The sequence below is a fragment of the Crotalus tigris genome, unplaced genomic scaffold, assembly GCF_016545835.1.
Source record: "Crotalus tigris isolate CLP2741 ecotype Arizona unplaced genomic scaffold, ASM1654583v1 scf7180000020640.449710, whole genome shotgun sequence".
In the NCBI taxonomy this organism is placed as follows: Eukaryota; Metazoa; Chordata; class Lepidosauria; order Squamata; family Viperidae; genus Crotalus; species Crotalus tigris.
The window spans coordinates 316,552-342,541 of record NW_024098119.1 but is presented as its reverse complement, the minus strand read 5'-3'; the positions used below and the strand labels follow the sequence as shown (position 1 = coordinate 342,541).

General features: G+C 43.7%; 1 protein-coding gene across 1 annotated transcript in view; it reads left to right on the top strand.

The window, feature by feature from the left end:
- The window catches only part of ARHGEF9 (Cdc42 guanine nucleotide exchange factor 9), a 97,202-nt gene extending 80,958 nt beyond the window's left edge, over positions 1–16,244 (top strand). The window contains exons 7-9 of the mRNA XM_039368130.1: positions 4,341–4,584; positions 7,554–7,622; positions 14,157–16,244. Coding sequence (XP_039224064.1) covers positions 4,341–4,584; positions 7,554–7,622; positions 14,157–14,338 — 495 coding nt within the window. The 3' untranslated portion in view covers positions 14,339–16,244. The remainder of the gene's footprint in view (positions 1–4,340; positions 4,585–7,553; positions 7,623–14,156) is intronic.
- The last annotated feature ends 9,746 nt before the right edge of the window (positions 16,245–25,990 follow it).

The window sequence follows — 25,990 nt, the reverse complement described above, 5'->3', positions numbered from 1 at the left end:
TAGAATATCAGTTATGGATTGATAGATGCAAAAGGATAGATGCTCAAACAGGAATCCAGCTTAAGGCATCTTTTGACAGTCCTCCATGCTTCAGCACCTTGGAGAGTTCCATCAGCCAGCACTTGATCTTTGATCCAAGACAAATAGCAGAATTACAGAGTTGAAAAGGGACCTTGGAGGTCTTCTAGTCCAGCCCCCTGCTTGAGCATAAGACCCTATACCACTTCAGACAAGTGGCTGTCCAGTCTCTTTTTAAAAACCTCCAATGATGGAGCACCTACAACTTCTGGAAGCAAGCGGTTCCACTGGTCAATTGTTCTCACCTCTAGGAAATTTCTCCTTAGTTCTAGGTTTCTTCTCACCTTGATTAGTTTCCATCCTTTGCTTTTTGTCTTCTGATACTTTCGAAAATAGGTTGACCCCCTCTTCTTAATCAACTTTGCCACAAAATGGTGAGCTTCGCCTTTTCTGTGTGTTCCACTAAGTTTACAATCCAATCTTCTGTGGGTTATTATTTAAATAGCACTTAGGTGTGCAATATAGGAAATATTTGTAAAGCAATAAGATGTAAAGAGGAAAGAGTGCAGACAAGCAACAAATAATGATTAGGGGCCTTGTGGCTGAAACATATGAAGAACGGTTGCAGGAATTGGGTATGTCTAGTTTAATGAAAAGAAGGACTAGGGGAGACATGATAGCAGTGTTCCAATGTTTGAGGAGCTGCCACAAAGGAAGAGGGGCTCAACCTATTTTCCAAAGCACCAGAAGGCAGGACTAGAAACAAAGGATGGAAATGAATCAAGGAGAGAAGCAGAGAGAACAGTCAATCAGAGGTTTTGCCTCCAAATGTTTTGAGTGCTCCATCACTGGAGGCTCTTAAGAAGAGACGGGGCAACCATTTGTCCGAAATGGTATAGGTCTCCTGCTTGAGCAGGGAGCTGGATTAGAAGACCTCAAAGGTCTCTTTCTAACTCTGTTATTCTGTATGGACAACTGGACTGGGCTGCACTTCGAGTATTAAGTACATCTTGTCTTCCTTTGGTCTCCATTTCCATAAATTCAGTATATACAGACAGCAAATGCTCACCTTCTCTTTTCAGTCTGATAACCACCAAAAATAATTCTTTGTATTCATAGATTAGTCTTCTCCAGCCTGGGGCCCTCTGGGTCAGTGTTTTGTAAGCATGGCAACTTTACGATGGGTGGACTTCAACTCCCATGATTCTGACCGGCTGGGGAATCCTGGGAGTTGAAGTCAAGCCAACTTTTTAAATATATATATTTTTTTTTAAATTTAAGAAATGTTTAGCAAAGTAGTCCAAATATTACCCCCCCCCCAAATAAATTGAAAAGAAAGCAGGGTGAATATGTAAGAGAAAATAGAAAGAAGAAAGGAGAGAACAGAAAGAAAAGGTTATAAAGAAGTCGCTTCCTTTCTTTCTGACAGAAAGAATATTTTATATTTTACCTTCTTGAAGCCCACACAACTTAAAGTTGCTGGGTTTGAAAAACACTGCTCTGGAGACAGACAGGTCATTAGGTACAATTCCTGCCCCATTTGACTTCTCCCCAAGTTCTTTGACTCACTTCCCATTTGTTTCCCAGAGGTGAGGAACTAGTAGATCTCACCTGAAGCTCCACCATACATGGTCAAGAGTGACGGATGTTAGAAATGTCTTTTCAGCAACAGCAGGAGGTCTGGAAGCTCCCCACCCTGGTCCTTTGGTCTCCCCTACCGTGGCATTAAATACTCCACAGAATCTTGCTTCCGTTCATGTTCTCCTTGCTTTGATCATAAAGCTAACACTCACCCACTCACTTTCTCTTCTTCTCCTCCTCCTCCATCCCTTCCTTCCTTCCTTCCTTCCTTCCTTCCTTCCTTCCTTCCTTCCTTCCTTCCTTCCTTCCTTCCTTCCTTCCTTCCTTCCTTCCTTCCTTCCTCATTCTGCTCCTCCTGCTTCTTTTTCTTCTTCTCTCTCCTTCTCCTTTGCTCTCCTGACTCATCCCTTAAAGCAGTGGTTCTCAACCTTTTTAATGCCACGACCCCCAACAGGTCGTAAGTTGAGGACTACTCAACCGGTCCTAAGTCGAGGACTACTCAACTGGTGCAGCCCCGTTTGCAGAATGGGACTTTTGGTGGGCTCAGCAGGGCAGAGACAGCCTGGATAATTCCTATTGGCTTTTGAAAGCCAACAGAATTAGACTCTATTCAAGAGAGTCTATTCGATTGGCTTTCAAAAGCCAATAGAATAAAAGGGAGTAGCACAGCTAAGGAAAAGGGGGGAAAAATGGCGGACTGCGTTGTTTGGCGACCCCCGTGAAATGGTCATTCGACCCCAAATGGGGTCCCGACCCACAGGTTGAGAACCACTGCCTTAAAGACATGATTAAGTCAGTTGCCTACATGTTCAGCCACTTGGGACTCACCTAGATCAGAGGACCATCTGCTGTACCCCTATGTCAGCTGCTCAAATAACTTTTACCATTTAAAATTCTTTTTAAAAATAGACCTGGCACCAGCTGTTCCAAATGAGCCTCTCTGTTTAAGTAAACTTACACAAAATTAGCCTGGGCTGAAGCCCCTGCTATGCAAATGGATATTAAATTGTGGTGATGTTTGCTCTGTTTTTATTTCTAATTTCTACTGCAAACATTTCATACTTCAATCTGACACTTCTCTTAACAGTGTCCTTTTTCCCCCCCAAACATGACCCCCCCCCCAAAAAATGACCAGAAACTTCATCTCCATCCTGCATGAGGAATTCTGAGTTTGGCACCAGGAAGCTAAAGATTTATTTATGACTTTATGACTTCTTTTGTAAAACTCTGCTTTGGGTCACTTCTCATTAAATTGGCTGTTTAAATTTCAAAGGGCAATGGTGTGCTCCTTCCAATGGAGTTGGTCTTTTATAATATCAGGGTTTATACTACTGGCGAGTGTCATCTGGGCCACGTGCCTGATTTATACCAGGCAACCTTTTTGTTGTGTCACTGAAGCTATTCGGAAACTAGTTTGTCAGGAATCGTGAAAGTTTCTTACTGTTTGTAAGATAAAGTTAAAACTTTGGACCCTTCTTGTTCTTGGGTAGACTGTTTTTAAAATACTTACATTTTACTCTTTCGTAGGAACATTCCTAATGTTTGCAGAGTTCCATATTTGTCCAGCTGGAATGAAGAGCTAGCGAAGTTGATGACTTAGGCGTGGTGCAATTTTGTGCTAGGCTGATCTAGCTGCCCTTAAACAAAATATATGTATTTTAAAATAGTGGCCCAGCTTACTCCACATGGCACTTTGAAGATTTCCAAAATATTTCCGTAAAAAAGATAAAGGAGTCCCTGTGGATTTTACTCAAAATTTGTGATTGTTAGTTGCGAAGTCGTGTCCAACCCATCGCAACCCCATGGACAATGTTCCTCTAGGCCTTCCTGTCCTATACCATCTTCTGAAGTCCTTTTAAGCTCACACCTACTGCTTCAGTGACTCCATGCAGCCACCTCATTCTTTGTCATCCCGTTCTTCTCTTGCCCTCCATCTTTCCCAGCATTAGGCTCTTCTCCAGTGAGTCCTTCCTTCTCGTTAGGTGGCCAAAATACTTGAGTTTCAGTTTCAGGATCTGGCCTTCTAAAGAGCAGTCAAGGTTGATCTCCTCCAGGACTGACCAGTTTGATCGCCTTGCAGTCCAAGGGACTCGCAGGAGTCTTCTCCAGCACCATAGTTCAAAGGCCTCAATTCTTTTGCGCTCAGCCTTTCTTATGGTCCAACTTTCACAGCCATACATTGCAACTGGGAGAACCATGGCCTTGACTATACGTACTTTTGTTGGCAGGGTGATGTCTCAAAATTTTCTCATTCTCAAGAGATGTTTGGAATGTTTTGTCATTGTTAGTGTGCTAAGATGAAATACATTTTCAAAAACCTTGAGGAGCTTGTCCTCTCTATATCAGGTCTCCTTGTTCGGAAATGAGACAACTTGGCATGGCCAACTTGTGTAGTACTGATCGGGACACAAAGGACAGGTGTACATGTGAGTTGTTGTCTGCATGTCACCACAATCACAAAGAGCAGAAGCCACCGGATAGCCCCATTTACTCAGAGTGTCCTTAGATCTTATTGTACCTGTGCCCAATCTATTCAACACTTTCAATACTTCCCAGCTTTTGTCTAAATGAGGTGCCAGCTCCTCCGTTGGTTCCATCCAAGGTTGGTTCTTTGTAGCCATCTGAATGAATCGCTTCGCCATTCCAGTGATTGTGTTCAGTTCTCCTGAGGAGATAAAATCAGAGTTTTAAACATGACACAGTTTTGAACAGCTGTCCCGGTAATGCTTGTTCTCCTGCAGGATCTGATAAGAAGAGACATCTTGTACTACAAAGGACGGATTGACATGGACCGCTATGAGGTTTTGGATATCGAAGATGGACGGGATGACGACTTCAACGTGAGCATGAAGAATGCTTTCAAGCTACATAACAAGGAGACGGAGGAAATGCACTTGTTTTTTGCCAAGAAGCTGGAAGAGAAACTGAGGTGGCTCAGAGCTTTCCGCGAGGAGAGAAAGATGGTGCAAGAAGATGAGAAGATAGGTAAGCCACAAGGTCTAAGCAGGTACTCAGAGGTGAGGAATAGGATTTGCACTTCACACGGCATCTCCTGAGACTCTCTGTATAAATGGGCCATAGCATCCTTCCCTTGGTGTGACTGCGGGGTCCCACGTCACACTGTAGATCATATTGTGACCAGCTGTAAGCTGAGGACATATACTGGCCCAGTATCGGATTTTTTTTTAATATAAATGATGCTGTGTTTCAATGGTTAGATGGCCTAGACATTGGTATTTGAACATATGTTCAAATACATATGATCTGTATGCATATGGATCAGTATACAGGGGAAGAGTACATACAAAACTATGTGTGTACAAAATGCATTGGGGAAAAAACTAGCATGAGGAATGAAAAGGGAGCGAAAGAGTGAGGGTAGGGGAGAGAAGGAGGGAGGGAAGGGAAAAGGGAGGGAGGATGGGGAGGGAGAAAAGGAGGGAAGGAGAAAAGGGAGGGAGAGAAAGGGAGGGAGGGAAGGAAGGAAGGAAGAGGGAGGGAGGAAGAAAGGGGAAGGAGAGAGGAAAGGAAGAAAAGAGAAAATGGAGGGAGAGAAGGAGAAAGAAACGGAAGGAAGGAAGGGAGGAAGGAAGGAAGGAAGGAAGGAAGGAAGGAAGGAAGGAAGGAAGGAAGGAAGGAAGGAAGGAAGGAAGGAAGGAGAAGAAGCAAAAAAATGAGGGCATAATTTTACTAATCTAGATGAAATATTAATAAGTATTGCTAGTCCGTGCATGATATGCCATACGCTAAATAAATAAATAGAGATCAGGAACCCTTCTTCCCGCCTGGCCAGATGTTAAATGTTGGCCTCCTGCTGTGTCATTTGTCCACTGGCTTCCAAACCCATCTGGAATCTTCTGAAAGAGGAACCAACAGGTTGCACTATCCCTTCCTTATTATCCATTCTTGCAATGGGGAACTGCAACCATGTGTTTCTCCTTGCATGATAGCAATAGCAACAGCACTTAGATTATATATCACCCCATAGTGGTTTGCAGTGTCAGCGTATGGCCCCCAACAATCCGGGTCCTCATTTTACTGACCTCGGAAGGATGGAAGGCTGAGTCAACCTTCAGCCTGCCAGGATCGAACTGCTGGCAGTGGGCAGAGTTAGCCTGCAATACCGCATTCTAACCACTGCACCGCCAGGTCTCCTCATATAGAAAAGTCTACTTTTGTTCCCGAATCTGTCTCTCATGACGTAGAAAACCATGGGCTCCGGTTGAAGGAAATGCTTGTGCTGCCTTCAAGGGAGAACATGCATATAAGGCAGAGTGGAGCAAAGAGACCTTGAAGAAAGTACAGTATCAAGCTTTTGCTTGATGCACTTCAATGGACAGGAAGGTATTGTCTCTTTCTCAATGCAAAATCTTTAAGGTATGACAGGGCTCCCCATATTCCCAGCCATCCTGCCATACTGATGGGAAATCTTAAGAGTTTAGCCCCAACCTGTCTAGAGCAGAGGTCACCAACCTTTTCATCCTGGCAGCCTGGAGGGAAAAGGAACAGCTGGGAAATTTGCGTGCACACGCACGTGAATGGGGCCTTGTGCATCCACACAGCACTAGGGGCTCTGTGCATGCACGCAGGCACTAGCCACTGCTGCTGCTAGCCCCGTGCACATGCACAAACGGGATGCATAACCTGCAGGGTGCTAGCGGCCGTCTTTGCATATGCATGCAGGCGCTAGCCACCGCTGCTGCTAGCCCCGCGCACATGCACAAACAGATCTGCGGGTGCTAGCGCAAGTGGGGGTGAGTGTGCGCACAAACATGCATGTACTGGCCAGCCTGTCCCACGGCCCAGTGACCAATAGGCCACAGTCCAGCAGTGAACCGCAGATGATAGTTTGGGGACCCCTGGTCTAAAGGAGCCAGTGATTGGAAGCAGCAGTCCTGTGACTGGCAAGCACTTCAGAAAATGGAGCTGGTTGTCTATTCAAGGGGTGCATGCACATTGAACTGACTGGTTTGGAAGGATGGGAGAAAAATTCCATTGGTTTGCATTTTCATGGAAATGTATATCCACGTTGCAATTTCCAAACCAGTACATGAACTGGAGTGCAGCACTGTGGGATATCTCGTCTCATTGGATGAAGGGGAATGTGCTCCATAAATTATGGAGCAGAGTGAATTGGTGAAATGACTCTAAGAGCAGAGGCTGGTGCTGTTGCACTAATGGCAAAATTCAATTATGCACGACAGCACACAAATCAAAAGCACGCCTAGGACTGTAGATATTAAAAAGCAGTGCACCAGAAGGGGGAAAAAAACCCACACCAAAACTGTGGAACAACAAGTTTCACATCAGAAAGGTCTTGCAAACAGTGTGACTATCTGCAAAATGTATATGGATCAGGGGAAGAGTGCATGCAAAACCTATGTGTGTACATAATGTATTGAGGAAAAAAACTAGCATGAGGAATAAAATGGGAGGGGGGAGAAAGGAAGGAAGGGAGGGAAGGAGAGAAAAAAGGAAGGGAGAGAGGAAGGAGAGGGAGAAAGGAAGAGAGGGAAGGAAAAAATGGAGGGAGAGAAAGAGAAAGAGGGAAGGAAGGAAAAGGAAGAAAGAAGGGGAAGGAGGGAGGGAAAAAGAAAGGGGAGGGAGGGAGGGAAGGAGAAAATGGAGGGAGAGAAAGAGAAAAAGGAAGGAAGGAAAGAAGGGAAGGAGGGAGGGAGGGAGGGGAAAAGAAAGGGGAGGGAGGGAAGGAAGGAGAAAATGGAGGGAGAGAAAGAGAAAGGAAAGAAGGGAAGGAGGGAGGGGAAAAGAAAGCGGAGGGAGGGAGGGAAGGAGAAAGAAAGGGAAGGAGAAGAAGCAAAAAAAAAAAAAAATGAAGGCATAATCAGGCCTGTTGGATTAATCCATGTCTTCAAGCCTTCAGGAAATCTACTTGGAGAAGAGGGGATACGTTTCTGCAGAGCGTTCATTCTCCCCCCCCCCCCTTCTCTCTCCAGGCTTTGAAATTTCTGAGAACCAGAAACGACAAGCAGCCATGACCGTAAGAAAAGTCAGTAAGCAGAAAGGTAAGTCCCTCCCTGTGTTGTGGGCAGTGAGTGGAAAGCAGCCAGCCCAGAGTCCCATTTTTGCCCTACTGTCCCCCCCCCTCAGTGTCCTTTCATCTGCGCACCTTGTAGTGTCTACGGCTAGTCCTCGGGCTGTGATGGCAGTTGGGCCCAGAGCTTCCATCACTAAGCAACGCGGTGGCCAAGCACGATGGCAGGTGACCCCATTGCTTAGTGATGGCGGTCCCGGTTACTGTTGTAACCCAGAGGCCATGTGGGGCATGAAGAGAGGACCTCATGTGATCAAAGTCCCAGAGAAGCAGGCCAGTGGGGTAGAACAGTGGGTAGGTGTGGGTGGGTGGATGGGCCAGTGGAGGCTGAGGGTGTTCCTGAGTCATGGCTAGGGCAGGGGTAGGCAACCTTGGCTCTTTTATAACTCTTTTATAACATGGCTGGCTCAGGAATTCTGGGAGTTGAAGTCCACAAATCATAAAAGAGCCAAGGTTGCCTACCCCTGGCTTAACCCAATATGTAATTGAGACTTCAGTTCCCGAGCGGTTGGGCGGAGATCCTAGGAGTTGTAGAACTGCTGCATCTGGAGAAGAAGGTCAGGTTGGAGAAGGCTTGTTACAGTGTGCATAAATGCAAAGGAAAGCCAATAAAGGAGAATATTCGTAGCTCAGGGTTGAAATGAGGGGTCCTTGGTGCTCTCTGAGCTGGGTGGTTTTCTTGCAGACCTTTCATTGCCCAAACTAGGTAACATCATTAGCATTAGTCAGTCAAGCCTAGCACTGATGACGGTGCCTAGTTTAGAGAATGAAATGTCTGCCAGAAGACAACCAAGCACCAGAGAGACCTGCGTAGGAAGCTACATATCCTCAATGATATTGTCTGAAGATGTTGGACTAGGAGTGAGGAGACCCAGGCTCTTCTAGTCCCCACGCCAGGCAAACTTCCTGAGTGACTTTGGGCCAGTTCCCCTCCCTCAACGCAAGAGCCAGCATAGTGTTGTGCTGAAAAAGTTGGTCTAAGAGAGGGACCATCTAAGCTTCTAATCTCCCCTCAGCCATGGAAACCCTCCCTCAGCCCAGCCCAGTTCCTAGACCCGATATTGTGGGGGGAAATGGGATGAAGGTACCCTGTACCCATCTTCCTGTACCAAAGGCAGGATATAAATCCAGAAGTAAACAAATAGACTGAATTGTCCAATCCTTGAGATGATTATCTCCTGAGAAAGACAGGGTTGCTCCTTCAGCTCCTGTAGGGCAAGTGAAGCCATCAGAAGGTGCCTTACAGCAAAGCAGATGGTGGGACAGCCAAGGTCAGCATTTGTGAGAATTGGACAATAATTTGGTCTCCCCCAAGCTCCCAGCAAGAAGATCAGGCAGCCACTTGATCCATTTTAATGGAAGAATCTACAGTCTTTGACAAGGCAAATAAAGCTGCCTCCACTAAATTAACCTTGCAGTTTTAAGGTCTGGCAAGGTTTCCATCAGCCACACACCCTCTATTGTCTTTCTGTCTTTGTCTGTCTAGGTCAGGGGTAGGCAACCTTGGCTCTTTTATGACTGGTGGACTTCAACTCCCAGAATTCCTGAGCCAGCTATGCTGAGGGGAAAGGGAGAGGTTTCCAAGCTGAGCCATGCTGGCTCAGCAATTCTGGGAGTTGAAGTCCATGAGTCATAAAAGAGCCAAGGTTGACTATCCCTGGTCGAGGTAGTTGGGCCAGGAAATTGGGGACTGAATTTTTTCTGGCCTGGCGAACAGACAGTGGATCAAATAGTGCCATGGCTTGGCTTGGCTTGGCTTGGCTTAGTTACTCTTACTTGTGATGTGGCTAGGATGTGGTTTCCTGCTGCTTTGAAACAGCTGGAGCTCTGGAGAAAGGGTGGATAAATGGATCGGGCCAAATGGCACCACCGTGTTAAGCTTTTTTAAAATTATTATTTAGGGAGTGGAGGTTGAAGGGCAATACGTATATCTTAAGGTCTCCAGGTGTTCCTTTTACCCCTTAAACCACCTGAAACTTTCCAGTTTTGGAGTGCAGGCATCAACCCACCACAGAAACCTGGCATGGCCCTCAAGTGAACACATTCCTGCAGTGGCGTAAGATTTTAAAAAAAAATGGAGTAAGAAGGCACAAAAGAATCTCGTATATGAGAAGACGGTTCACGTTCAAAAAAAGCTTCAGATTTTGCCTAATGTAATTTAAATGGCCGAACACAATTCAGTTGACTTCAGACCAGTTTCCTACAATATACTGCTTTCCAGATATAATGGACAACAATCCTCCTGATCTTTGTAAATCTTGCAAATGATAGGCTAGCTGCGATTGGTGGGAGGTACGTTCCTGTCTTCTTGAGGGCATCAGATAAGTAAGGCTGTTTTACACCTTCATCCAGAGAAATACTGAGTACTTAATTGCATTTATCTGCTTAACTTAGCAATCGCTCTCTGATTATCCCAATTTCTCTGTGGACCGCTTGGAAAACGGTGGCATCTTATTGAACTAAGCTTCTTTGAATATAAATTAATTGATTTCTATCACCACCAGCTTCCCATCCCTTCCTTAGGCAGCCTTGGCTGTTTTTGTAGAATTGGGAATTGCCTTTCAGAAAAGCCATTCTTGTCTTTTCAACTTCGATGAATTCAATGGCGTGAAGTCAAGTGGCACTTTTTTTCAGTTGAAGGCATGAATATGGAAATGGTTCAAGACGAATCAAATATATGATGATGAGCAAAGATCAGCATCTCAAAGAAAATAAAGCGAGAAAGAAAAACAATAGCAATAAATTAACCATATTAGTCCAGACTGGCCAATTAATCATGTCTGCACTAACTGTTGATGTATTTTAATTGTAGCCCCCAAGATTTAGTAACTGTATGCTTCAGGTTGTCTATATCAGGGCTTTTCAACCTTTTCACCCATTGCACCACTTTTAGGATATGGCAATATCCGAGTACCCCCAGTCGCCTAGCAAGGTGTCAAAAACTTGATGACCAAAAAACCAAACAAAACCAAAGTTAAAAAGTGATAAAATACAGATAGTCCCCGACTTACACCAGTTCGCTTAGTGACTGTTCGAAGTTACAATGGCACTGAAAAAGTGCCCCCCAAGCCACAGCCGAGCAAGACACCTGCCTGTCCACCGGCGGTGCTCTTCCTCCTGTCCGAGGATTGGCAGAGGGGGTGGGGGGGTGTTTGGTTTTTATTTCCCCCGCTTGCTGGGTGGTTGCAGCAGGTTTTGGTCACTTCATATGACCCTGTGACCATCATAAATATGCATCAGTTGCCAAGCATCTGAATGTAAATCATAAGACCCCGGAGAGGCTGCAACATTCCAGCTGATTGGCGCTTCTTCTGGGCTCAGCAGAAGCACCAGGCTCAGTGCTGCTTTCCAGCTGATTGGTGCTTCAGGGCTCAGCAGAAGCACCAGGATCAGCGCCGAGCTCCAACTGGAGCCTAGTGCTGATCCTGGAGTTCCACTGAGCCCTGACAGCCCCGAAGAAGCGCCAATCAGCTGGAGCCTGGCACTGATCCTGGCGCTTCCACTGAGCCCTGACAGCCCTGCAGCTCCAGCCGTCTCTCGCTCAGGCTTGTGCAGTGCTGCCACCAGTTCAGCTCATTCCCCTCCCCCACTACCACTTTTCTAGGATGGTCACATACCACCTGCCAGGTGCCAATGTACCACAGGTGGTACCCGTACCACTGGTTGAAAAGCCCTGGTCTATATACTATTCTGTCCATCTTGGGAGACTTCATAGCAGGGGTAATACAGGCGGTTCTCAACTTTCAACAGTTCATTGGGTGACTGTTCAAAGTTAGAGCAGCACTGAAAGAGTGACTTATGACCATTTTTCACACTTATGACCATTTCAGCATCTCCATGGTCACGTGATCAAAATCCAGACACTTCGGTATGCAGAAAGTCACACAGGCTGCCACAGAAAAGCCACACTTCCTAGATCCCATCAGAGGGCAATATTGAGGGGAAGGGTGCCCACCCTATCTGATCTGGTAGGATGGGTAGATTCCCTGTGATTTATTAACCAGATCAAATTCAGTGCATACATAATATACGGAATTTGCTACTACCGGATGCAGTGGCCAACATCTTGAGTGGCTTTCCTGGGAACTAGAATATTTCCAGGGAATAAGAATATTAGTGGCAACTTGTCCAACCGACTCTGTACGATCTTCATAATGGAAGCATAAAGTCCACATGAATGAATAGAATAGAGCTGGAAGGGACCTTGGAGGTCTTCTAGTCCAGCCCCTTGCTCAAGCAGGAGAAGCTATGCTGTCTATCAGTGCAGTTGCAGAGAAATGGACTGATGTTTTGTTTTCCAAATGTGTGTGGCAAACCACTCTGGGGAAAACTTGTGTGGTTTTTTTTTTTTAAGCCTGATTCATCAGGATGTTTTTAACATATTGCAAGAAGTTGGACTAGATGACCTCTGAGGTCCGTTCCAGCCCCTTGAGTCTGTGTTGTATCTATTTACACAGATGACAAAAGTCTTTAAAAAGGAAAAGAGACAACTCCAACCAAATTAAAAATATAAAGTAAAATAAAAGGAAGAAGAGGAAGGGAAATGTACCTCGTATTTTGTATTTTAACAACTGTCAATCTAATGAAAGCAGCCTAATCAAGAAACCACTAAGACCATTCCCACCAACACTGGCAGGGGAAGGCACTCATATATACACAACCCCCCTCCCTTCTACCACTGATGATGTTACCTAGTTGGGTAATGAAACGTCTCCAAGTAAAATAATCTCGAAGAGCACCAAGGACTGCACAGTTCAATCCTGAGTTAGGAATATTCTCTTCCATCAGTATTGAAAATCTGTTTACGCACATTAACGCATTTTTGCATCTGTTTATATGCATTTCATGGGAATGTAGCTCCGGTTTGGAGCTACAGCGTGAATGGTTTTATGGGGTTTATCTCTTAGCTGTACCTGCGTTTAGTGTGTCCATTTTCATAGTGGATTGACCTGGCTGCTTTCTCTCATTTCGTTCAGTCTCCTTTATTATCTTCCACGCTTTCTGGATCTTCATTTAGTCTTGGCAGGACCACAGCTCAGGGAGCACCAAGCTGACATGAAACGATGTTAGTTCAATCTCAGCTCCTCAAAAGGTTTCTACAGGCTTCCTTTAGGAAAACGCTGCTGTTGGACTAACGATCTGTTTTGCTATAAGGCAGCTAATGAAGGTTATAATTCAGCAGGAGTCTCTCATAACACTTCTGGCTTTGGCTTGCATAACGGTGCCCTGGATTTTATTTCTTGAATGTAGAAGAATGGAATAGAATAGAATAGAATAGAATAGAATTAGAATTAGAATAGAATTAGAATAGAGCAGAACGCAGAATAGAATAGAATAGAATAGAATTAGAATAGAACAGAATGCAGAATAGAATAGAATAGAACAGAACGCAGAATAGAATAGAATAGAATTAGAATAGAACAGAACGCAGAATAGAATAGAATAGAACAGAATGCAGAATAGAATAGAATAGAACAGAACGCAGAATAGAATAGAAAAGAACAGAATGCAGAATGCAGAATAGAAAAGAACAGAATGCAGAATGCAGAATAGAATAGAACAGAATGCAGAATAGAATAGAATAGAACAGAATGCAGAATAGAATAGAACAGAACGCAGAATAGAATAGAAAAGAAAAGAACAGAATGCAGAATAGAATAGAACAGAATGCAGAATAGAATAGAATAGAACAGAATGCAGAATAAAATAGAATAGAGCAGAATGCAGAATAGAATAGAATAGAATAGAACAGAATGCAGAATAGAATAGAATAGAACAGAACGCAGAATAGAATAGAATAGAACAGAATGCAGAATAGAATAGAATAGAACAGAACGCAGAATAGAATAGAAAAGAACAGAATGCAGAATAGAATAGAACAGAATGCAGAATAGAATAGAATAGAACAGAATGCAGAATAGAATAGAACAGAACGCAGAATAGAATAGAAAAGAACAGAATGCAGAATAGAATAGAACAGAATGCAGAATAGAATAGAATAGAATAGAACAGAATGCAGAATAGAATAGAATAAAATAGAACAGAACGCAGAATAGAATAGAATTGTTCCAATTGTTCCAAGCCCCCCAAAAGGGAAGTCCCATCTAAAATACACTTCTATATTTAGAATAGAACAGAACGGAACAGAACAGAATAGAATTACAGAATAGAGTAGAGTAGAGTAGGTGGGAGTGGTGAGAACCAATTGTTCCAAGCCCCCCCAAAAGAGAAGTCCCATCTAAGATACACTTATATATTTAGAATAGAAGGGAACAGAATGGAATGAAACGGAACAGAACAGAATAGAATAGAATAGAATAAAAGAGTTGGAAGGGGCCTTGGAGGTCTTCTAGTCCAACCCCCTGCTCAGGCAGGAAACCCTGTACCACTTCATTTTAATCACTGCACCACCAGGGCTCTTGAATGTGTGTTTCCATTTAACCCTTGCATTATGATGGACCTTTTTTTCTTCTCCTTCCTCCTTTCTCCTCCTCCTCCCATCCAGGCGTCAGCTACTCCCGATCCGTTCCTCCGACATACCCACCTCCCCAGGAGCCACTAAATCAGGGACAATACTTGGTCACCGATGGCATAGCCCAACCGCAGGTCTATGAGTTCACCGAACCGAAACGCAGCCAGTCACCTTTCTGGCAAAACTTCAGCAGGTTAACGCCATTCAAAAAATAATATATAGAGCGAAGGGGGAGAGTTTTAAAATAAAATTTAAAAAAAAATTAAAAAATTAATAAAAAATATATTTATAGATGGACCTTTTTTGGAGAAGCACTGTTGAAACTTAACATTATATATATATATGAATGAAATTTCATATATATATAGATAGATAGATACATAGATAGATAGATATATATGAATGAAATTTTGAAGGACCAAAAACATTTTTTGTTATACTTGTTTTAGGGGGGAAAAAACCAGTATCTGCTGCATTATTTTAGGAAGCACCAAGTATTTCGAATCATGTAACTTTCTTTCTTTTGGCATCATTGGAAATGTTGTTAAAATTTGTTCTTGAAGGGTTGTTTTTTTTTTTTTTGCTACAGAAATGGTGTTCCAGAATGATTCATATTTTGCCTTGTGCTCTGCCTATGACAGGCTCCATCCAGGACCAGGGAGGTGCATATTTGTTTTGAGATTTCATTTACAGACACTGTCTTCTAAAAGCATCTGGGTGCGGGGAGAGGTGTTTAAACCCCTTCCTCTCCTATATCCCTTTCTCTCCGAGCGCCCTGGATGGAGCCTGTCAGAGACCCAGGGAGAGAAAGATCGAATTCTCATTTGTTCCTCTGGAAAGAGCTTGGCTGGAGCAACTACCTCGCCAGCAATGAATGTCCAGGATTGGTTCAGTTTGGTTGTTGGGAATGAGCTGCACTTTGTGCCCCAAATTCTTTGGTTCTGATCCAATGCTCCTCTGTACTGTGCCACTGATCCTTGTGTTGCTTTAAATGCAGCGGTAGAGGAACGCCAGCTCTGCAGTTCTTCCGCCCTGCAAATTCTCTGGAAAAGAGGGGGTTGCAGCCCAGAAGCACACAGGCAACTGTATCCGACTGTGGGGTGGGAAGAGAGATTATATGAATTTTTATTATGCAAGAAAGTATGCCTTTGGCTGCTGCTGCAGCAGTCTTTTTAATTGCAATCACCTCCTTTTCTTCCATTCCCCTGTAATGCCAATTAAGTCATTCCCCGTTTCAGTTACACATTATTTGGGGGTTTTGATCCATTTCATTTGAATTTTTGGGTGGTGATGGGGGCAGAACGCATTGCAAAAGCCTTTCCTGCATCGTTTCAAAGAATTTATGGAAAGTCTACCTTTCCCAGCTGATTCTGCTTCTCAGAATCCTGGTCAGTTGGCCCCCTTGAGTGCTCCTAAGATTGGGGCCAACATCCAAGCGTACCCTAGGCCAGTAACGATGAGCTTTTGGTTTGGGGGGATGGTTGGCTCCATAATCCCAAAGCTTATCCTTATGGGAAATGCAGCATATTTAAACGAAGTCAGCTCCTTTGCAAAAGATGCCTTTTTGCGAGCATCCTTTGGAGGACCACACGAAATGTCAGAAACTGGTAGTCAAAGAGGCTTGGGGGTGGGTGGGGGGAGTATAGCCAGATTGTAGCCATTGCTCAGCAAACAGGCAACGCTGCCAAGGAATCCCCAGTTTTGAGAGTTTTGCCTCTTAACTCACCTGCTGTGGCCCAAACGGGATAAAACTACCCAAATATTTAACCCCAGCCCCCCCCCAGGACTCTTACATCATAAAATATATACTGAGGGAGAAGTTGCGTGCAGTCCCATTTCTGTGCCCTATAGAATGTACTTTTTTTAAAAAAGAAAATATATTTATGCATAGAGTCAGGAGACCTTATACCATCCCAGTCAAATGATTGTCCAGTCTATTTTTGAAAAGCTCCAGTGATTTTCCAACATTGCATTCTCTCAATTATATTGCACTGTCTCAGAATAAAAGAGTTGGGAGGGACCTTGGAGGTCATCTAGTCCAACCCCCTGCTCAGGCAGGAGGCCCTATGCTATTCCAAACAAATGGCTGTCCAGTCTCTTCTTAAAAACCTGCAGTGTTGAAACACCCCAATTTCTGAAGGCAAGCTGTTCCACTGGTTAATTTTTCTAATTATCAGGAAATTCCTTTTTAGTTCTAGGTTGCTTCTCTCCTTGATTAGTTTCCATCCATTGGTTCTTGTCTTGACTTCTGGTCTTTAATCTCTATTAAACACACTTAATCAGACAGGGAGCATCAGGCTGCTGCTACGAGACCCCCCCTGAGCTCCACCGGTAGAATTTGTGGGGTGAAGTTGCCTAGATATGCATCAAAAGAAGTTATCCAAATTTTCAAATGAGCTAGGGTGGAACTTGCCTTTTATGTACCTTTTGTAAGCTAACACGGATGCTGAGATGCAAGTCGTGTAGTTTTTGACTTCGCTCCTTATTTGCTGTTAGCTAAGAAAATATTCCATCATACATTTTAGTTTCTGAAATGTTACCGGGGGATACAGAATGAGAAGAAAAATGCTCAGAGGAAGATGCTCTGAGTAAAGCTCTGTCTCCCTGACTTTGTGAAAGAAATCCTTTGGGAAAAAAAAAATGAAAGCGAAGTTATCCCATTTCTTTTCATTTCCTCATTCCTTTTGTGGATATTCAGGTGCAGCAGGAAAACCTGACTGCCTCTTCAAACAGGAGGAATTCCCTGATTCCTGCTGATTTTGTATTTACGCCACAACAGCGGAAATTTTGGACAGATTTCTCAGCCAGACAAACGATTAAAGGGGCAAACGTTTTGTGTCCTGCTTTTATAATACACACGAGACAGACTCACACTGAGTTTTCCACAGCAACATTTTTATGAGTTGCCTTTGCTTTTTACACATTGACCTGTTGAAATGGGCAGACACTTTAACAATGGCATAGCCCCCGTTGCTGTAAATAATAATAACAGATTTGGAAGGTACCTTGGAGCTCATCTAGTCCAGCCCCCTGCTCTCACAGGAGACCTATACTATTTCTGATAGATGGCTGTCCAGTCTCTTCTTTAAAACCTCCAATGTTGGGGCACCCATAATTTCCAAAGGCAAGTTGTTCCCTCGGTTAAATGTTCTCACTGTTAGGAATTTTCTCCTTAGGTCTAGGTTGCTTCTCTCCTTGGTTAGTTTCCATCCATTGTTTCTTGTCCTTCCTGCAGGTGCTTTGGTAAATAAGTTGGGGCCCTCTTTCTTGTGGCAGCCCTTCAAGTATTGGAAGACTGCCATCATGTCACCCCCCCATCCTTCTTTTCTCTAGACGAGGTATACCTAGTTCCTGCAATCATTCTTTGTATGTTTTAGCCTCCAGGCCCCTGATCAATTTTCTAGCTCGTGTCTGGATTCTTTCCAAAGTCTCAGCATTTTTTTTTATTTTTTTGTATTGGGGCAACCAAAATGTGATGCAATATTCCAAGTGTGGTATTACTAAGACTCTACAATGGAGAAAAAAACGAGAAAGAGAGAGAGAGAGGGGGGGGAGGGAGGGAGGGAGGGAGAGAGAGAGAGAGAGAGAGAGGAAAAAAAGAAGTAGAAGAGGGTAAATGCCAGGGAATTGGGAACAAGCTAGTAGTGCAATGAACACCCTTTTTTCCTTACTTCTTTCCCTGTTTATTTATTGGGGGAGGGGAAAGTACCAAGAGTGTTAGTTGAGTCTGTTCGTTTGCTGTTTTATGCCTCAGAGAGTGCAAGTGAAACCTCCATTATTTTTTTATCAGAAGATGCTTCCTAAAAAATTCAACTCTAGGGGAAAAAACGCCATCCTTGGTCACCTCCTTAGTTCCGTCATAAATCAAGACTAACATGGCCTGACAAGACCCCACATGTTGGGCTGGCAGCTTCTTTCTAAACACAGGGAGGGGAGGGACGTGAATGACAAGGAAGGGGAAAGGGCTGGACTGACCAATGGGTAAAGTGAGAGAGATGCTGGCATTGGTTCCTCAGCAAGAGAGTCTGTGTGCTCCCCTCCCCAAACTCATTTGGCAGGAACACACCTCCTTCCCATACACGGTGCTATGAAGACCGAAGTTGAACTTCTCCCAAATCCCAGCAACGGGTTAGAGTCCAACGGCCCGTCCACAACCCAGCATTCTGGACCAAGAGACCTGTTGGGACCAGAAGCGTCTCGTTCCCTTGAAGGCCTACATCTGATTGGACTTGGGGAGGGGACACCAAAGGGGGAGAGAGAGAGTGAAAGAGAGAAACCTGGACAGGTTGGTTGAACATTGACTTCCGTGCCAAACCGAAAGGAAGCTGGAGGCATCTGTTGAAGAAGGACGTGGGCCGTGCCTGAGATTTCCTCTTAGCAGAAAGAAAGAATTTCCACCCTTTAGCTGCAGAGACAGGGAGGTGACCCTCCACCTGTAGACTGGAATTGTTTTCCCTGGACTGCAGATACCAAGGATTTTCTTTTCAGAGATCTCCGCTTCCCCTTTCTCTTTGAAAATTTAAGGCAAACAAAAACAAAGCAAGAATCCCAAAATTAGGTGCATCTAACAGTTGTAAATAGACAATAAATAGAGGAGAGAGGGAGAGAGAAAGAGAAAGAGAGAAAAAACAAAGAGAAAAAGCATATATTTAAAATTTGTTTCAGTTTTCGGATGGACAGTAGCTGTCCTTTTTCAGTGTTATTGATAGTACACTTGTGATCCTTTGGGATTCCGATTTTGTTCTCTTTTACGCTTACTTTTTCATCGCAGCTACATTTCAGGGAACATGTATATTTAGTAGCTATTGTAAGTTCTGCATGGCACCACCCGGCTATTTTCTTTTTCCTGGAGAAGAATAAAGAATGAGCTTTTGGGGGGGACATAACAGTTGTCATTGCACTTGGAATGGAGGAACATACGCCAGGGAATGGGAGCAGGGGAGGGGGAGACAATTATTCATTTGGGGGGGCTGGACATGACGTTTTCTACAGGGCAGCCTCTACCTGTCCAAGCAAAGGATTTGGGTAACCCAGCTAATTCTCAGTTGCCAGTTCTATTCTTTTTTTCTTTTTATTGGATTGTTTGACCCAGTCAAACAAATGTCGGAGTTGTGTGTATTAAAAAAAAACAAAAACAAACAAAAAAAAAACAAATCAAAACAGTGTTTAAAAAAAAATGTTGTAAAGACACTGAGCCTTATGAAAAAAAATATTTATGGAGTTAAATAAAAAGACCTGAAAAGACATCTGAAGCGTTTCTTCCTAAAATTTACACGGTGGCCCAGATGTGTACGTCTTTATGAATCGGATGTAGGCTAAAACAGGGTCCTCAACCTTGGCAACTGTAAGATTTGTGGACTTCAACTCTTAGAATTCTGGGAATTGAAGTCCACCAGTCTTAAATTTGCCAAGGTTGGAGACCCCTGGACTAAAGTGTCGGGGTGAATTTCCTGGGAGGGGTCACTTCAGAGGGTGGGGAGGAAACAACATTTGTACATTTATATGCATATGTTGCATTGATGCAATACAGGTAGTCCTCAACTTATATCAGCTCGTTCAGTGGCGGTTTGAAGATACAATCGCACTGAAAAAAGTGACTTATGACCATGTTTCACATTTACAACCGTTGCAGTGTCCCCGGGGTCACGTGATCAAAATTAAAAGGCTTGGGAACTGACTCATATTTATGATGGTCATAGTATCCCGGGGTCACGTGATCACCTTTTACGACCATCTGACATGCAAAGTCAATGGGGAAGCCAGATCCACTTAACAACCATGTAACAACGGCATTGATTCAGTTAACAACGATGGCAAGAAAGGTTGTAAAATGAGGCGAAAGCAGCAGACACCCCAAAAGAAAGTGAAAGGTGTCACACACTGCAGATCGTCACAAATGTCGACTGAAGTCCATTTCTGTATCATTTGGTTGCAGCAGGGATACAAAATTGGAGGCTGGCATGAAGATTAGAACGTATTGATTTAGCCACAACATTCACAGAACATTTATCAGCTTGAAAACTGCCAAAGAAGCTCATGGAATAATAACAAGACAATCCCTGTCCTCAGATTCACACGCTTAAAAACAATTCAATGGTATCCTCTTTTAAAATAAAAACAAAAACTGCCAGCATGCTTTTCGGATGCATTTTTGCAGAGGATGGATATGCATGTGCAAATACTACATCAGCAAAGGTGGGTTCTTCAGTTTGTTACCCTAATCCAGTTGCTTTGAAGTTTATGGCCCAGATGAGTTTCTTCCACTTCTCTGCATAAACTTGGTAGGCTGATGGTGAAGGTGTCCTTTGGCACCAGGGCTCAAGTCTCCATTCAACCCTGGACTGAGTCTTGGTTTGCTGTATCTCGTCAATAGTTGTGGATTAATTAGGAATCCATAACTATTGCCAGTCCCTGATCTACAGTATGACTAAATAAAGATGGATAGATGGATTGAACCAAAAGATGCCCTGAGATGGATGGCATGGTGACTTGGCCTTGTTGACCAGAAGGTTGACAGTTAAAACCAAGTGCCATGTGATGGGCTGAGCTCCTGTTCCTTGTCCCAGCTCCTGCCTACCTAGCATTGAAAGCATGCAAGTGCAAGTAGATAAATAGATGCCACTTCGGTGGGAAGGTAACAGTGTACTGTGTGCCTCGGCATATCATTTTGCTGGTCATGTGACCAGAAGCATCTTCAAACAACGCTGGTTCCCTTGGCGAGGAAACAGAGATGAGAGTCTCTTAGAGTCAGACACAACTGGAGAGGGGAAACTTTCCCCACTTTTATTTGTGATACAACAACAACAGAACCTGAGACAAACCCATTTTTGTACAGCGATCATTCTAGTTCAGGGGTCCCCAACCTTGGCACCTTTAAGACCTGTGGATTTCAACTCCCAGAATTCACCAGCCAACAGGGCTAGCTGGAGAATTCTGGGAGTTGAAGTCCACAGGTCTTAAAGGTGCCACGGTTGGGGACCCCTGTTTTAGTTCATGTTTCTGAACCGTGGCAACTTTTAAGATGTGTGGACTTCAACTCCCAGCAAAGTTGGCTGGGGAATTCTGGGTGTTGGAAGTCCACACATCTTAAAAGTTGCCACAGTTGAGAAATGCTTTGTCAAGGTTCCGACTGACAAACCCAACGAAGTAAGCGTGGCTGTGACGATCCAATCTCTAATGCAAAACTTGATCGAGAGCGCATCATTTCGGCACAGAGGACAGCGTACATACAAACAACAAAGGTCATAGACCCTAAATCATAGTTACAATCATTAATCATAAGATACAAGCAACAAGAGACAAATCCTAAGATACCAATAGGAGAAGATAGTAGGAAAGGTGAGAAGATGTGAAAAGAGGAGAAATGAGAAGATGAGAAAGAGGAGAAGAGAAGAAGGATAATAGCAGTACAGTCCTACTACGTGGGTAAATATCTTTAGGCCTAAGAAAAGGGCTGTGGGAATTAGATATTCAGCAGAGTAATGGCACGGGGGGGGGACTGTCCTTGTGTCTAGTTGTTTTGGCACGCAATGCCCTATAGTGACATCCTGAGGGGAGGAAACAGTTTACGTCCAGGATGTGAGGAGTCTGTAGGTATTTTCTCAGCTCTCTTATATTTTAAATATTAAATATAAGCAGGTCCTAATCCTGCATCCCGAAGATTTGATTGCAGGTGGACTCTGACATCTCTTTTTCAAAGGAGATTTAAGGAGGGCAGGTTGAAAGGATAGGACTATTTATGTTATGGGCCCTAGACTTTAGACTGGCCAGTGAAGAATTAATTATTTTTTGCTTGGATAAGGAAAACATATTTATTCCAAATCCATTTGCCCAGGTTTTTTTAATTAATTAGTTGGCATTTTATTTCCATAAATTATGGTGAGGAATTTCACAAATCAGCTTATTGTCATGTTGAGTGTAGCTAATTTTATTTTGTAAATGTTGTCATTTACAAATATTTTACTTAGCCTCAGGCAGCTTCTAAGAGTATACAACTGATAATAAACTCACCCATAAAGTGGAGGAAATTCATCTTAGAACCTATGCACCAGAGACAAATTCTTTGTGTGATCACACTTGGCCTATAAAGAGTTCTATTCTATTCTATTCTATTCTATTCTATTCTATTCTATTCTATTCTATTCTATTCTATTCTATTCTATTCTATTCTACTCCCATCCCACCCCACTCCATTCCGTTCCATTCCATTCCATTCTATTCTATTCTATTCTATTCTATTCTATTCTATTCAATCCTATTCTACTCCCATCCCCCACCCCACCCCACCCCACTCCACTCCACTCTGTTCTGTTCCATTCCGTTCTGTTCTGTTCTATTCTGTTTTGTTCTATTCTTTTAGAATCTGGCCTCCTTTCCAGAGTGCATGTCCAAAGCCCATTATCGGTGTCATCAGTACATAAATGATTTCTCTAACAGATCGGATTGCACAGAGTGGGAAAAGTGCTTATCCAATTTGTAGACTGAATTGTGTGGAAGAGCTAATAGGCTGTTCGGATCTTCAAACAGGCACTTGGAGCCCCAATGTCTCTTGAAAGCAAAGAGGCAACCCTTAACTAATGCCAAGGAGACCGAACCAAAATCCAAAACTATCTCAATGCATTAAGGGTGGATGGTGTTGCCATTTTACTCCGCACTGTGCAATGGTCTATAGTCAAGCTTTGAAGTTTACAATGTATAAATCTGAATGGATCATCGGGGGATTTGAAAACCAGAACCTTTGTTTTTTTAAAATTATTTTTATTCATTCAATGTATATGGTTGTCCATCTCAGACAAGTGACTCTGGGCAGTGAGCAATTATAAAATCAACTAAAACCAATTAAAAACACAATAGTATTAAAAATAAGTATATAGCAGAGAAGAAAAATATAATAAATAGATATTAATATACCCTGCCTTGATGATGGAGGGCTCTGATGGTTTACAGCAATTAACAAAAACTAGGAACCCCCCCCCCCAACAACATAATAAAATACCATGAGAAAACAAATATACACTTAACAAACTTAGTAGCCAGGTGTTGTGGACTTTGGGAAATCGATGCTGAGATGTTTTACTTTGATTCCTAGGAAGGTTCTTGAGCTCGGGCCGTGGGTGGAGTTGACGACTAGGTGTCTCATGGGAAGAGATGATCAACTGATTGAGGGAAATTAAGTTTGTAGGAGAAAGATGGAGGAATCTGAGGCAGAGTCAAAAGAGGGATCAGCCTAGAATCCCTACGTCCATGGTACTACACCCCTGCTATCCATGGTACTGATACCTTACTGAGATTTATGTGATTGGTATAGAACAGGGGTGGGGAATTATGGCCCTTTTAGGACTTGTGGACTTCAACCATGCTGAGTCAGGAATTCTGGGAGTTGAAGTCCACAAGTCCTAAAAGGGCCATAGTTCCCCACCTCTAGTATAGAACAATGACTTCCATCCAGTGGTGAGAAATGATGGGATTTACAGTACGACACCACTGAAGGCCATAAGCCACAAAAGGCCAATCTAGAAGCTTGTCCCAAAGGTGCTTTTTCAAGAGGCAGCTGGACTTTCTTGTTTTTCCCTTGAAGATGTTTCGCTTCTCATCCAAGAAGCTTCTGCAGCTCTGACTGGATGGTGGGGAATGGAAGGATTTATGCTCCTTGCAGACAGCTGGTCATTTGCCTTCTTTTAGAGAGGCATTGAGGCCACTTGGAGGTTTACCTGTGTCCTCAGGGTCACCTGAGCAGTGCAAATGTGTGTGGAGTATTCTGACTCTGAGTTAAAAATGCCTTCTTTTAAATCAAGTCAGATAGACAACTCAATAGAAATGATTTCATAACAAAAATATATTTTTAATCAGAAAGATTACTTGCAATCATGCTGTGGTTGATACTTCTGGAAAATACATCTTTTATCCATTCCTATAGGTAAAAGGATGATGCTCTCTTCCATACCACCTTTATAATGCCGCAGGCTCATCGGGGTGACACCTGATGGCCCATGCTTCTTTCAGACAAAGACATTCCAATCTGGCTTGTGTCCAGGAAGTCTCCCAATGCCCCTTAGAAACTCCTCTCACTGACCCATCAACATACCCAGCATTTAACCCAATAATTGCCAGATATTCTAACATACTGATACATGCTTACTAGTTAGGGTTACATAGAGCTATACGAGGTTACATAGAGCTATAAGGTCCAGAATATGGAGCTTTCTTGGCTGCAGGATGGGTCCCTTCACTGTTGAAGACAGGTGCAGGCTGTTGGGGATGAGTCTGTGTTGTCTGCATCTCCAACTGAAGTGCAAATGATTCCTGGATGACCTGGAGAACTGAGAATCTCTGTAGACAATCTAGATTCTAGAAGCTTGTTTTAGAAAGCAAAATGAGAGGTTTTTTTTCTTGACTTTATTTAACCTGACATTAAGAACATACACTCCAGATGAAGTGCTGTTCCTTTGAGTCCGCCCAACCAAATTTCCAGTTATGTGACCTGATAGCCAATTTCTGGGAGACAAAAGAACAGTCGTGCTGAATCCCTTAATGAGGATAGCCCTCTCTTTCTAAAAATGATACAGGCCGGTTTTATTTTATTTATTTTATTTATTTTTAAAATTTACAAGCCGCCCCACTCCCGAAGGACTCTGGGCGGCTAACAATAAAAAACACATAAAACATAACAAAACAAACAATGCAAAGACAGTCATCCAGGGGTCAGGTTTTATAAACCCCAGGCCTGCCGGAAAAGCCAGGTCTTAAGTAGCTTACGGAAGACCAACAGGGTGGGAGCGGTCCTAATCTCCGGGGGGAGCTGGTTCCAAAGCGTGGGCGCCATCACAGAGAAGGCCCTCCTCCGCGGCCCTGCCAAATGGCACTGCTTGGCCGACGGGGCCTGAAGGAGGCCCAGCCTGTGGGATCTAACCGGACGTAGGGAACTATGAGGTAGTAGGCGGTCTCGCAAAGAGGTTTGGGCATCATTGGCTTTTATCACTTGCCATTCCGTCCTCCTTGGAAAACTGGGATGAAATGTTCTTTTCACGGGGGGGGGGGGGAGGCTTGATGATCATCAGGACCCCTTCTCCAAACATAGAAAGTGGTGGGTTCAACCTCTGGTACCTTCTGTTAAATCATGGGTGGAAGACTTGGCCCCACAACTCCAGATGTTACTCAGCTATAGCTCTGGGCAATCCCGTCTAATGATGAATTATATTTAGAACTGCACTTCTCAGTATCTAGAAGGACAAGACTTCCCACGCCCCAATTAAAAGAATAGGCCATCACTGAGCTGGAAAGATAAAAAAATGATTTTCACCTACATTGGCTACCAAAGTGCTAAGAGTCACTTCCTCTTGATCCTGCCACATTCCCTGCCCCACCTTTCAAGATGAATTAATTGAGGCTGGCAGGCAGCAAAGCCAAACGTCAGCATCTCACATAAGCTTTATTTACAAAGCTGCCTCTGGACTGAACATAAGCTCTCTTTGAAGCTAAAAAGGGTGACTCATTCAGTTAGGAAGGAGGGAGAGATGGAGGGAGGGAGGGAGGGAGGGAGGGAAGAAGGAAGGAAGGAAGGAAGGAAGGAAGGAAGGAAGGAAGGAAGGAAGGAAGGAAGGAAGGAAAGGATTTAGCTGGTTGTGGCAAATATCTGGAGGTGGAATTACAGAGATGGCAGCAAATATTCACATCCGTTTGTCTTTATATAAGTATTTTTAAGGCACCATTTTGTAAACCCCTTGCAACAGCCATTTTGTTGCCAAATGCCTACAGCAGTGATGACGAACCTATGGCACGCGTGCCAGAGGTGGCATTCAGAGCCCTCTCTGTGGGCACATGTGCTGTCACCCCAGCCCCACCTCCCCCCCCCACGGCTCCCTCCTTAC